The sequence below is a fragment of the Olea europaea genome, unplaced genomic scaffold, assembly GCF_002742605.1.
Source record: "Olea europaea var. sylvestris unplaced genomic scaffold, O_europaea_v1 scaffold1474, whole genome shotgun sequence".
Classification (NCBI taxonomy): domain Eukaryota; kingdom Viridiplantae; phylum Streptophyta; class Magnoliopsida; order Lamiales; family Oleaceae; genus Olea; species Olea europaea.
In genome coordinates this window covers 94,234-109,392 of record NW_019232298.1, presented here as the reverse complement: position 1 = coordinate 109,392, position 15,159 = coordinate 94,234, and the positions used below count along the sequence as shown (strand labels likewise).

At 35.2% G+C, this 15,159-nt stretch overlaps 1 protein-coding gene across 1 annotated transcript; it reads right to left on the bottom strand.

Moving 5' to 3' along the window:
- Positions 1–4,878: 4,878 nt before the first annotated feature.
- LOC111376234 (IAA-amino acid hydrolase ILR1-like 2) lies at positions 4,879–14,776 on the bottom strand. The gene is made up of 6 exons (XM_022999185.1): positions 14,441–14,776; positions 13,196–13,199; positions 7,551–7,585; positions 7,193–7,318; positions 5,542–5,856; positions 4,879–5,262 (listed from the first exon to the last, which is right to left on the bottom strand). Exons 1-6 carry the CDS (start codon positions 14,774–14,776, stop codon positions 4,879–4,881), a joined length of 1,200 nt encoding a protein of 399 aa, XP_022854953.1.
- Between the last annotated feature and the right edge of the window lie 383 nt (positions 14,777–15,159).

The following is a 15,159-nucleotide window of genomic DNA, read 5'->3' as shown; positions in this document are numbered from 1 at the left end:
GGATCATACCCTTTTCTTGAAACATAGGAAAGGTAAGGTCACGACCCTTATTGTGTATGTCGATGACATCGTGGTTACAGAGAATGATCCTGAAGAAAAGACAGCATTACAACGTCATTTAGAGAGTGAGTTTGAGATGAAGGATCTCGGTGCTCTAAAGTATTTTTTGGGTATTGAAGTAGCTCGCTCGAAACATGCAATATTTCTCTCACAGCGGAAGTATACCCTTGACATTTTGACTGAAACAGGAATGCTAGCTTGCCATCCAGCAGAGACTCCGATGGAAGAAAATCACAATCTTGGTGAATATCTTGACCAAGTTCCCACCAACAAAGAAAGATATCAACACCTTGTGGGTAAGTTGATATATCTATTACATACTAGACCTGACATAGCATATGTAGTAAGCGTGGTCAGCCAATTCATGCATATACCAAGTGAAGCTCACATGGATGCTGTGAACAGAATTCTGAGCTACTTGAAGTCAGCTCCTGGAAAAGGATTAATGTTCTTACATCATGGTCATCTAGATGTTGAAGGTCATATTGATGCAGATTGGGCAGGTTCTATTAATGATAGGAGATCTACATCTGGATATTTTACTTTTGTAGGAGGTAATCTGGTCACTTGGCGGAGTAAAAAACAAAAAGTGGTATCAAGGTCTAGTGCTGAAGCAGAATATAGGGGTATGGCATATGGAGTATGTGAACTACTCTGGATTAGGAACTTGATGACAGATTTGGGATTCGAACCTAAACATGCAATGAAATTACATTGTGACAACAAAGATGCAATTGGCATTGCACATAATCCAGTGCAACACGATAGAACCAAATATGTTGAAGTTGATAGACATTTCATTAAAGAAAAGCTTGAGGCTAAGATTATTAAATTACCATTTGTTAAATCTGAAGATCAACTTGCAGATGTACTCACCAAAGCAGTTAAAGGAAGAGTTTTTCACAGCTCAATTAGCAAGTTAGGCATGGACGACATATATGCTTCAACTTGAGGGAGAGTGTCAAATGAGCTGTATTAAGCCTCAAAGGGAAAGAATCAATCCATATTATGCAAGATTATAGGATTCCCTTAATTTGTTCTCTGTAATAATATATTTCCTTGTATAGTCATCAGTTTGTTCTATATAACATATGTATCAATGCATATTCAATAATAAGAAGAAATATTATTTTCTTTCTCTCCAATTCAAACAGTTGGTACACGTATTGTTGCATAAAAGTATTACCGCTGCATAGGTAGCATCATCAGTGAATGGTGCTCACACACCATTCGTTCAGCGATTCGATAGTATTTTTGCCATGCTTTTATATCATCCTCCAATTGTTGCAAAAAAACTCTTTGTTGGAACCTTCATCCAAACCTAAAATTGAAATGAGATTGCAATCTATTTTGGAGGACGTATATCGACTCGAGTTAGCAGAAACTCTATACGAAATATTTTCACTGCACCAGTACAAATAACAGTTTAGAGACTATAAGCACTGTGCATTCAATGTATGAAGCAATCGAGTACTGTAGTTGGATTTGTTACCTTGCCTATAGAATTCAGTAGTTATTAACGTTATGCTACTTTTGGACTCCTATTAATGGCAAAATATGTTACCTTACCTTAAATAGACACAATACTTGGTAAAAACTAGTGGCGATTCGTCAAAACCCACTAGTCACTTCAACATATTGTCAAGCACAGTGAAAATAAATTTTGAAAAGGTAATATATTCCTTGTAAAGCGTTGGGAATAAATTTCCTCCACACCATGAAAATCCAATCTACTAACAGTAAATATACGAATCAAACATAGTAACATCACAGATATAGATTTTTTCGATGCGCAATAATTAATTTCAACGCTCTACACAAATTGAGTGAGAAAATAGTCCGAAAAATATGAAAAAACACACAAATGGTAAACATATAACATAAGCAAATGTACGCAACAAATAGTGAGTGAAAATTTCCCCCGACCCTTCAATGGTTTCGCAACCCTTGTTTCATGTCACACTTGAAACAATACTCTATCCACGTGAATCTAAGTTCCGATGTTTTAGTGGCACTGTACGCAATGAATTTGTTTGAGTCTCGAAAGAACCAGAGAGCAAACAAATGGAGCTCATCACGACTTTTAATGAGTCTAGTGGAAAGCAGTTGTTTACATACTCAGAAATGATTATTGCAACTTGGTCTTTGGACCAAAGGATCAAGGCAAACTTGTTTGACACAGTTGCCATGTTATCCGTAGACTGTAAAATCTCATATGCACCGAACTTCTTCTTCTTTCCCTTCTCCTTAACTTGATTTCCTCTTCACTTCTCTCCACTTTAACCAAGAAAAATATTCATCAAGGAGTTTGCTCTGCCCTCCACAGGATCGTCGCTTGGATTCGTTGTCTATAGAGGCCTCTCCTTCATTGCTCGCGATACATCGCTTTAAGAACGTACTTTTAAACTCTAACCAGCTCCTAATACTCCCAAAAGATAACCTACTGTACCTAATTTTTGTCGCTCTATTTAAAGTCAAGTGGAAGGCCTTATATTTCACAATGAAGGTAGCGCCTCTCAAGCTCACATGTGTTTTGTAGCTATTCAAATGTTTAGCCGGGTCGTTTCTCCCATCATACTTTGGTATCTTTGGTAGTAGATAGTGGCTTGACACAGGAGTATTTCTTAGCTTTTATGAAAAGGGCAAATTTTCATCGTCGTCATTGAGATCACAAGATCACTGGGTTCATCTGAATCACCATCCTCATCAGCCTGATATTTGGGTGGGGGATGAGACTGGACTACTTAGTCTCTTGCCATCTCCTCCCTCCTATAACCCTTATTTCTAGGCTGGACAACATGGCGAGGAAAAGGGTTCATATTCTTGCCTTTCCTCCAATTGCATAGTTGTAGGAAGGTGGTGGCTGTGGCCTACATCTAGGCATGGGAGGTTGCTGAGTCGGCCTGTGCCTCATTTCAATGAGACTAATTCTGTCGAAAATTCAATCAGACCTTTGAGGCCTGTTTTCTGACTCATACTTGGGAGGAAAATTGTCCATCATGTCAGCTGTGGCCCCGGTGGGTCAGTCAAAGTATAATTGGAAGAAACATCAATTTCCACTTCTTTTTTAACAGGGCAAACTTCTCTATCCTGTCGAGGGAATGGGGGCCCTTTGGTTTTGTATTTCATCCTGGCATAGATATTATTCTTAAGGTGTAAAAGGAGAGATTGGGAGCCTCCCTGGTCTTTGCATGAGAAGCTCTTTTATAGCCATATTTTGATGGGTAATATTTCTCATGTTTGTTGTCATGGTGGCAATCTTGGCGATCTTTGTGGAAAGTTAGGCAGCTACCCCTGAGGATGGCAAAAAAGCCCGTCCATCCCTATTTTGCGGGCTTCAAGGTGAGGATTTCCTGCTTAAGTGGGTAATCGGGTCGGGTGTGGGGTGGAGAATTCTGCCCCAAAGCGGTATGGATAACGGGGGCCTCGCCTCGCTCCGTTTAATTTATTTTTTTTGAAGAATTCAATGCTTTAAGCTCTTGTTTCATTTCCATTTTTTTTAAAACACATTTTTATCTCTCTTCTTTTCAATAACACATTTTTTTAATAAAAATAATATTACATGTAAATTAAAAAAAATCTTATTTTTTAACCACATATTTTCCATCAATCTATTATTCTAAAATGCATTATTAGGAAATAATAGGGTTCAAATAGGCCCTAAATTAATTTTAAAAAAAACACTCCATGAAATTTTCAGTAATTCTAATAGTAGATGACAATTAAGATTATCTAAGGAATATGAAAAACAATAAAAATCTTAGTTTACCAAATATATTCGAATAATTTAACTTTTAAAAATAAATAAATTAATTTAAAAAATTTAATAACTATATTATTATCTCACTTGAATGAATGGGGGTATTCAAATGAATTATAAAAAATTAAACGATTATGTAAACGGGGCAACCGCTCCGCCCCGCCCCACCTCGATTCTACCTCGTTGCCATCTCTAGCTACCCTCATCCCACCGCGTCTATATGTTGGTGGGATCGGCACCGACCTGTTGGGATGACTGCTTATAGGACTTCATCATTATTTTTCTCACCATCCTAGGAGGAACAGCAAGGTCTGAATTCTTTTTTCCTTAAACTGTTAAAATTTTTTCCAAACTTTTAAAGCTTCATTTTGTTCTTTTTCAAGAACAAATCCCTTTTCAAGGAGAATGCGCAGCTATTTTTCAACAAACGTTTTCCATGGAATTGCTCGTGGTTATAGTGTAGCTTTCCACAGACAACACCAATCTGTTAACCTTATTTTTTGTTAGGGTACGTGAACAACAAATATTGAGACCCAATCGTGTGCACATAAGCAAATTCCAACACGTATGAACAGGTTGCTAGTCGACAATACTTCAGATTTGGACGTGGGAAAAATTTTATGACATGAGACAAATATGTTCGACTCCGACTATATATTTTGGGAACGATTGTGTAACATCACCATTGTCATAGGGGCTTTACGAATCTCAAGACATAGTTGAACTTTGGTATCAATATAATATAACGAAATAGAATGAACCAATAACATATCTAAACCTTTGTTGATTCTTAGAATACCGAGATTTTAAAACTAATAGTTTGTTAATTCTGGCACGATTACCAATAATTATAAACGAAATTGATAAAATCTCAACCTTTTGTATAAAATTAACAAAAAAAAAAAAAACCCAATTGAACAGTATTGTACCAACATGTTTAAAGCTAATCATCTCACTCTAATTAAAATTACACTCCCAGACCCTAACCTTTCAATAAAATATAAATTAAACCTAATATGAAGGAAACATATAATTAAATAAAATATAAACAAAGTCCTCTAATAATAATGACAGCATTTAGTAAAATTTACTAGGTAGGAAAATGCAAAGGTGGCGTGAATTGCAGCTCCAATAGGAAGAACATCCTCATCAATAGTATAGTAAGGATTGTGGGGAAGATAAACAGATCCAACCTTCTCATTTCTTGTTCCCAGCAAAATATATGATCCTGCAACCTTTTCTAAATACTCCGCAAGATCTTCACTGCGCATGAAAGTAAGAGTTAATTTTGTGTTCTCTTCCCCTACAATCAATCTCGAGATTTTTCGTACATATTCGTATATCCTCTCGTCATTTATGGTCGAGGGGAGATTAGGACGTCCGTTTTTGTCAAATTCAATCTCAGTCAAGCACTGTTGTATTGCTGATTGCCCTTTTATAACCTGTACAAGAGAAATCCTAAAAATATTAAAGCTAGTCATTATTAAGACGAATTTTTAAGCCCCTGTTTGACAACCATTAGTTGAATTTTTTTTACATACACATTTTCAACCATACATTCAAGTAATAAAATATTTTGTATGTAAACTTAAAATTTTTCTTAACTATTTAATCATACATTCTCCAAAATTTCACTATCCAAAACATCATTTTGAACAAGTGATGGCTATCAAATAGGGGCTAAGTATATCCAATCCCCCTGTAATACTTCATAAAAGTACCTGAGGATCCAAAGGGTCGGTTTCTCTAGAAATAATGTTCCGCAAGCTAATTATAGTAGTTGAAGCAGCCAAAATGGGGTCAATAGATTCTTGAGGAAAAGCCGCATGAGCCCCCTTCCCCCGGATCACGGCTTTGAAGCTTCCATATCTGGCTAGGAATGGTCCCGGACGTGATGCAACAGTACCACTTGCGTAGCTGGTGAACATATGCAATCCAAAGAATGCATTGACATTGTTAAGCACTCCTTCGCGTATCATTTCTTTTGCACCTTCACCATTTTCCTCAGCTGGTTGAAATATTAGATTAACAGTTCCCTTCAATGAATGGATTAATGTTTTAGAAATATAGGAACCCAATGAGTTTGTCACATATAGGATGTCATACCTATGTTACTGACATGACCTTTCCTGAATTACCCTAGTGGACTCCAAAAGTGATGTTTTAGTTGGTATCAAAGCATGTTTTATAATTTTTTGGAAGTTTGCGTAGCTCATGCATTAGCATGTCATTCATATTCATGTGTGTAGTCACATGTCGTGGTGGTAGAAGTCACAAGCTCTGAAGCTATGTCTAAAACTCATATTGTTATTAGAATGATGGGATCAAAGATGATAGAAGAATCTCTCTAGTATATTCAAGAACCACCAATAGGAAATATAATTATTTGCAACAGTTTGATGATTTCAAAGTTACAACCACGTGATAAATTGAGTTATATGATTCATTTTTGTATAGTACAAAGTGATTATTTTGGGCACATTGCATTACATTTTTCATAAGCATCTGATTTTGGCACATAATTAATAATAACTCATAGTCAGCTTTGATGGTGGATTCGGCATCTAGCTGGCATCCACTATCGGAACACATCATGTTTCGAGTTCATTAAGTTGATTCGGGGTGGGTTTTGTCAATTACAGTACAAAGTCACATGTATTTTGTTTTTCTTTGTTATCAAATTGTTAGAATAAATAAAATGAACACGGATAGGTGATATGGATACGACATGACATGGATATATCGACTTAATTTTTTTAAAATTTATGTTCATATATTATATATCAATTTCTAAACTTTCTAATATAGGATACGATGATACCATGTTGAACAATTATTTGAGGAATGTCCTTCAAATGTCACTCGAGCACAAATTTTTTTAAAATATATGCAAATTAAGACACGACATGTAGCTTGTTAGACTTATGTCACGGAGTGTCTGAGATGTATCAATATCCAACACGACAAAATACAATACATGTCAGATATAAACACGTTATCCTAGTAGAAATGTTCGTACATAGGAGTTATTTACCAACAACAGAGTTGGGCGTACAGGCCAACTCTTACAAACCCCTTACTGGGGTCTCACTTGGGATGGGGTTGAGTTTTTTTTCACTTTTTATTGCATGGGGCCAACCCCATGTGAGGGGTCTATAAGACCCTGTGAATATTTGCCCTGTACACAGGGCTTTATTCAATTACCAAACCCACCATCATCTAATGGATAAACGAGACCAGTTATTTACCTGCAAATGATGTTTGAGTTGTTGCAGTATTAAGATCCTAGTGAATATTTGCCCTGTACAGAGGGCTTTATTCGGTTACCAAACCCCACCATCATCTAATGGATAAACGAGATCAATTATTTACCTGCATATGATGTCTGAGTTGTTGCAGTATTCTTGCAGCACCTAAAAGCTTAGATATGTGTGCATCATGTGCACAAGCATGCATTTTGCCATCCACCTGACTTTTGTGCTCCCATTCCCTCATTTCCTATATGGGGATAGAGATATTTATCAAACGTTAATTTTTCTAATGATTTTAGTTTGAAAGTACTATAATTAATTCATTAAAGTACAAATAAGTTGTTAACATGAGATGGAAAAAACTTTATTCTCGATGAATTTGTAATTGACCATATAAAATCTTTTTTCATTAGTCAGTTCAATTTAATGCTAAATACATGTTCTAAACAACTAGTAGAAGAAATAGCCATGCAACTGACTTGAATAGGCAGAGCATCCATATCTGTTCTTAGAGCTGTTGAATATTTGTTCAAAATCAATGGAATGATAATGGACTAATTGTTGAACTCAATTGTGGAATTGGTAGAATCAAAAGAAATTGAAAAATGAAAAATTTGATTTTTGCCTATGCGTACGCACAGGCTTATTTTTGTGCGTACGCGAGATGAGTTTTGGCAAAATCAGAATTGATTTTACTTCTACTATGCGTACGCATGGTTTATACTATGCGTACGCATAGTGTTAAAAAATAGTCGTTGGCTGATTTTTCAATTTGAAACTTGGGAGCCGTTTTGGATTAAAAGTTGCCACTTTTTATCTTGTTTTGGCACCATTTCGTGATGTATTTATTGATGCCTATAAATAGGTGGTGAATGATCAATACAAACATATTACAAACAAGAAATACATACATTGTTCCACAATTAATCAAATTCATGCTATAACTCATATTCATTTCTTCTTTATTGTGTTCATCAAGGTTTAACGAAAAATTTCTCGTGCTTTGTTATTTTCTATATCAAGGTTTGTTAAAATCCTTCAAACCATTTGCCATAACACCCTTAAACATCTGGAGAGAGGGCAAATATAGTTTGAGGACAACGATCCCGTGTTCAAGCCTCAAATTCATTCTTGACGTATTTCGTGATTTCTATTCATTTTGTTTCCATAATTTTGTTGTTATTTCTTCTCCAACCCCTTATTTTCCAACAATCTCAAACTATATTTTGCGATGGAGAATGACACAACTATGGCAACCATCAAACTCATGAATCAAGATCTGGTTAGATTGGATCGTTTTGACGGGACTAACTTCACACGGTGGCAAGACAAGTTGAAATTCCTCCTAACGGCGTTGAAGATTTTTTATATTCTTGATCCAAATTTGGCGCCTTCGCCGGAACCAACAAATGGAGAATCCGAAGCAATCAAAACCGAGAGACAAAAACGCCAAGAAGATGAATTGATTTGCCGTGGCCACATCTTGAATGCATTGTTGGATCGTTTGTATGATCTATACACCAATACAACTTCGGCGAAAGAAATCTGGGAAGCATTGAAAAGTAAGTACAAGGCGGAAGAAGAAGGTACAAATTTTTTTTTTTGATTTCTAAGTATTTTGATTTTAAATTCTAGAAAATATCCCTCGTCTTACCCAAATGCATGAGTTGCAAGTAATTGTCAACAAATTAAAGGCGGTAAAAATTGATATACCAGAGACCTTTCAAGTGGAGCTATAATTGCCAAACTTCCTGAAACTTGGAAAGGATACCGGAAGAAGATCATGCATAGTTCCGAAAATTATTCTTTGGAACAATTGCAAAGCATCTTCGAATCGAAGAGGAGTCGAGAATATGTGATAAAACTGAAAATTCTCATGAGGGCTCTTCTAAAGCAAATGCTGTGGAAAAATAGAACCGTCAGCAAAATCTAACAAAGGAAAGCCTTCTAGGAACTTTAACAAGTCCAAAAAGAAGACAAAAGGAGGTTACTTTGTGTGTGAAAAATCTGGTCACTATGCCAAGGATTGTAGGCACCGAAAACAAAACAATTTCGAGACCAAAGTGAATTCCATCCAAGATGACAAAATTGTGGCCACCATAAGTGAAGTAAACACATTCAAAGGAAATGTTCCCAGGTGGTGGTATGATACTTGTGCTACGATACATGTATCATATGATAAATCTTTGTTCAAAACTTATCAAAAAGTGGATGAAGAACAAGAGATTCAAATGGGTAACGAGATGCGGTCTAAGTGTTTGGAAAAGGAAGTGTAGACATTATCTTCACTTCTGGGAAAACCGTTACTCTAACTAATGTGCTACATGTTCCGGATATGAATATGAACCTAGTTAGTGGTAATCTCTTGGGAAAATCTGGTATCAAATGTGTTTATGAGTCCGGTATCCCTTAATGGAAAATTTGTTGGAAAATACTATTCGTGTGAAGGAATGGTCAAATTATGTACCATTGACAATGAAATGAATAAAAGTAATTTTGTTTTTGTTGTGAATTTATTTTCATTATGGCATGCTATATTAGGTCATGTTGGTAGAAATACAATGAAACGCATGAAAAAATATGACTTGATCTCATATGATGAACATAAATGCAAAATACGTATAGAATCTAAAATGATTAAAAAACCATATCAAAGTGTTAAGAGAACCTCTAGTATTTTAGAATTAATTCATACTGATATATGTGAACTTAATAGTATGTTAACTAGAGGTGGAAATAAATATTTTATAACTTTTATAGATGACTTTTCTAGATATATTTACGTTTATTTGATAAAACATAAAAGTTGACATGTTTAAGACATACAAGAATGAGGTTGAAAATTATCTAAGAAAAAAATTAAAATTTTAAGGAGTGATAAAGGTGGTGAATACTTTTCCAATGATTTTAATTTGTTTTGTGAACAACATGGAATTATTCATCAATGTTCTGCACCTAGGACACCCGAACAAAACGGCTTGGCTGAAAGAAAGAATAGAACATTTGTAGAAATGATAAATGCCATGCTTATTTATGCTAAATTGCCATTTAACTTGTGGGGTGAAGCTTTATTAAGTGCATGTAGAATACTTAATATGATTCATTCAAAATATATTAAGGTTTCTCCTTATGAATTGTGGAAAGGAAGAAAATCGAACATTGGATACTTCAAAGTGTGGGGTTGTCTTGCCTATTGCAAGAACACGAATCATAATACGATCAAATTGGGTCCAAGAGGCATTAAATGTGCCTTTGTTGGATATGCAAACAATAGCAAATCTTATAAATTACTAAATTTGGAGTCCAATGTGATTATCGAATCCAACGATGTGGAGTTCTTTGAGGATTCGTTATCTTCGGATAATGAATTGAGGGAAAATCTTGAAAATATCCCTAGTTCAAGTGGAACACATGATGAAATATCTTCTAAAGATGTTGATGAGTCTAGTGAACCACGAAGAAGCAAGAGAACTCGAGTTGAGAAGTCTTTGGGACCGAATGAAATTGATTCTCAACTTATCTCCTTTTACTTAGTAGAGGGAAATGAGTTGAATGTTGTGAGAACAATTCCTTTTGTTCTACAAGTTGAAACCGACCTTAAGACTTTTAAAGAAGCTATGGCTTCTCGTGATAGCACCTTTTGGAAAGATGCAATTAAGGACGAAATGGATTCGATAATGTCCAATAATACTTGGGAACTTGTTGATTTACCATCGGGATCCAAGCCTATTGGATGCAAATGGGTATTTAGGAGAAAATACAATGTTGATGGATCCTTAAATACCTTCAAGGCTATATTAGTAGTCAAAGGATATCGACAAAAGGAAGAAATCGACTATTTTGATACTTATGCACCAGTAGCTAGAATAACATCGATTAAGATATTTTTCGCTTTGGCTTCAATATATAACTTGCATGTTCATCAAATGGATGTCAAGATGGCATTCTTAAATGGAGATCTCGATGAGGAGGTTTATATGGAACAACTCGAAGGGTTTGCCCTACCTGAAAATGAACATAAAGCGTGCAAGTTGGTGAAATCTTTATATGGTCTGAAGCAAGCACTGAAGAAATGGCATGAGAAGTTTGACTTAGCAATAATATCATTCGGTTTAAACATAATAGCGTTGATACATGTTTATATTCTAAAGTTTGTGATGATTATGTGACATTTATATGGTTGTATGTTGACGACATGCTGATTATGAGTAATCACATGGACGAAATAGAAGAAACAAAGAGGTTTCTTTCTTCCACATTCAAGATGAAGGATCTTGGACAATTGGATACCATTTTAGGTATCAAAGTCAGAAAGACTAGTGGGGGTTACGATCTAAGTCAATCACATTATATTGAGAATGTGATAAATAAGTTCAAACATTTGAACATAAAAAAATGTAGTACCCCGATTGATTCAAATTCAAAACTAATAAAGAATGATGGAAGGGGGATTGCTCAATAGGAATATGCAAGTGCTATAGGGAGTCTTATGTATGATGTTCAATCCACAAGATCGGATATAGCTTATGAAATAAGTAAATTTAGTAGGTTTACTAGCAATTCGGGTAATGATCATTGGAAGGCTATTGTGAGAGTTCTTGGATACTTAAAGAAAACCAAGAACTTGGGCCTACAATATACTAAATTTCCGACGATATTGGAAGGATTTATCGATGTTAGTTGGATATCTAGCACGGGTGAAAGTAAATCTACTTCGGGTTGGGTATTCACTCTTGGAGAAGGTGTTGTTTCTTGGAAATCAAAGAAACAAACATGTATAACACACTCGACCATGGAATTTGAATTTGTAGCTTTATCGGATACCAGAAAAGAGGCTGAGTGGCTTAAGATCTCTTATATGAGATACCTTTGGGATCGAAGAATATCTCTTCAATACCTATCATGTGCGATAGTCAAGCCACAATAGTAAAGGCATATAACGAGATCTACAATGAAAAGTCTAGACATATGAGTCTGAGACATGACTACATAAGGAAATTAATCAAAAATGGAATAATGTCCCTAAATTATGTAAGGTCATTTGAGAATTTAGCAGATCCTTTAATTAAAGCACTAAATAGAGATTTAGTGGCTTCTACTTCGAGTAGGATGGAGTTGAAACCTCTTAACTAAAAAGGTCAACCAATGACGGCAACCTACCTGTCATTACTTAAAAAGTAATCCACGGGTTCAAAGGGTAACAACAAGTCATTCGACATATGGATGGTTGCAGCATTATTCAAATCCGCAATGACTCTATCCTAATTAAATAATGCTGATTGTTATTGAAGTGAGGGTTGAGCTTAAAGCTCTTAATGAAGTTCAGTGCTAAAACACAAGTATCTCTAAAAGTAACAAAAGTACCGGAAGGACTTCACCTAGACTAACTTCGAGGTGATGCTACCTCAATAAAGAGTTGGAGTTTCTCTCTTAAAAGTTTGTCAAATAGGATGAGCGTAAGGCCATAAAAGCGCTAAGCGAGTTGATGAACTTAAGAACACGTGATACTTATGTGTGTGTTCTTACCGGTATTGTCACGAGGAATAATTGGTTCAAAACTTCCATGCTACGTCTAATTCTGACTTTACTTTGTTTGAATTACACTATGGTTAGATTCAAATCGAAAGATATCTAATCCTTATGCATAAGTGTCGTCTTTTTGAATATGTGATCTTATTGATTTTGAACAAGTGGAGGATTGTTGAATATTTGTTCAAAATCAATGGAATGATAATGGACTAATTGTTGGACTCAATTGTGGAATTGGTAGAATCAAAAGAAATTGAAAAATGAAAATTTTGATTTTTGCCTATGCGTACGCACAGGCTTATTTTGTGCGTAAGCGAGATGTGCTTTGGCAAAATCAGAATTGATTTTGCTTCAACTATACGTACACACGGTTTATACTATGTGCACGCATAGTGTTAAAAAATAGTCGTTGGCTGATTTTTCAATTTGAAACTTGGGAGCCGTTTTGGATTAAAAGTTGCCACTTTTNTGTAAGGTCATTTGAGAATTTAGCAGATCCTTTAATTAAAGCACTAAATAGAGATTTAGTGGCTTCTACTTCGAGTAGGATGGGGTTGAAACCTCTTAACTAAAAAGGTCCACCAATGACGGCAACCTACCTGTCATTACTTAAAAAGTAATCCACGGGTTCAAAGGGTAACAACAAGTCATTCGACATATGGATGGTTGCAGCATTATTCAAATCAGCAATGACTCTATCCTAATTAAATAATGCTGATTGTTATTGAAGTGAGGGTTGAGCTTAAAGCTCTTAATGAAGTTCGGTGCTAAAACACAAGTATCTCTAAAAGTAACAAAGGTACCGGAAGGACTTCACCTAGACTAACTTCGAGGTGATGCTACCTCAATAGAGAGTTGGAGTTTCTCTCTTAAAAGTTTGTCAAATAGGATGAGCGTAAGGCCATAAAAGCGCTAAGCGAGTTGATGAACTTAAGAACACGTGATACTTATGTGTGTGTTCTTACCGGTATTGTCACGAGGAATAATTGGTTCAAAACTTCCATGCTACGTCTAATTCTGACTTTACTTTGTTTGAATTATACTATGGTTAGATTCAAATCGAAAGATATCTAATCCTTATGCATAAGTGTCGTCTTTTTGAATATGTGATCTTATTGATTTTGAACAAGTGGAGGATTGTTGAATATTTGTTCAAAATCAATGGAATGATAATTGACTAATTGTTGGACTCAATTGTGGAATTGGTAGAATCAAAAGAAATTGAAAAATGAAAATTTTGATTTTTGCCTATGCGTACGCACAGGCTTATTTTGTGCGTAAGCGAGATGTGCTTTGGCAAAATCAGAATTGATTTTGTTTCTACTATGCGTACACACGGTTTATACTATGTGCACGCATAGTATTAAAAAATAGTCGTTGGCTGATTTTTCAATTTGAAACTTGGGAGCCGTTTTGGATTAAAAGTTGCCACTTTTTATCTTGTTTTGGCACCATTTTGTGATGTATTGATTGAGGCCTAAAAATAGGTGATAAATGATCCATACAAACATATTACAAACAAGAAATACTATATTGTTCCACTATTAATCAAATCCATGCTATAACTCATATTTATTTCTTCTTTATTGTGTTCATCAAGTTTTGGCGAAAAATTTCTCGTGTTTTGTTATTTTCTGCATCAAGACTTGTTAAAATCTTTCAAACCATTTGTCATAACACCCTTAAGCATCTAGAGAGGGGGTAAATATAATTTGAGGACAACGATTCTGTGTTCAAGCCTCAAATTCATTCTTGACGTATTTCGTGATTTCTATTCATTTTGTTTCCATAATTATGTTGTTGTTTCTTCTCCAACCCCTTATTTTCCAACAAGGGCAACAAAGGGAGGAGAACCGGAGCCAATGGTTCCAACTACACTGGTCCATGCCACTGGCCACCAGTATTTAACTCCCATTCGATCAAGCTCGTGCCTTACCAGAGAGCTCGTTGAAAATTCTTCAAAAGCAAGTTCAGGGTTCTCATGAATTTTCCTTCGTAACATCTTCATCCATTTTACAGTCTCCAGCTCATTCGCCAACCTTATTACATGCTCTGCCAATGAAGAATTATGTTCTTGCAAAGATGGATTTAAGCAGCTTTCATGAAAACTGAGTTGAAAACAAGAGAAAGACACAACTGTAAACAGTATTAGGGTACTACATTGGAGAATGTCCATGTTTTTGTTGAAAAAAAAAAGTCAAGAAATATGAATATGATGTCTGATTCAAGTGAAAATTTCTTGGTTTAGTAGGTCATGTGGTCCTATACATCAACAAGCTGAGGAACTATTGATTGGCTAAGGTTTCAAATCAAATATTAAATCATATATGTATCATTAGAAAACATGTATCACTACTTGCATATTGATTGGTCAATTCCACATTTTTTTGTTTTAAATAAAACATTCCTTTTTTCTTTTTTTGTTTTTATAATCTATTTTCAATAATTATAAAACCTATTTGATTTGGATTAAAATCTGATTTTAATTTAAATCGAATTCAAATAATCAATATTAAACACATTTTTTATGGGTCAAACAATTTTTCAACCACACATTTT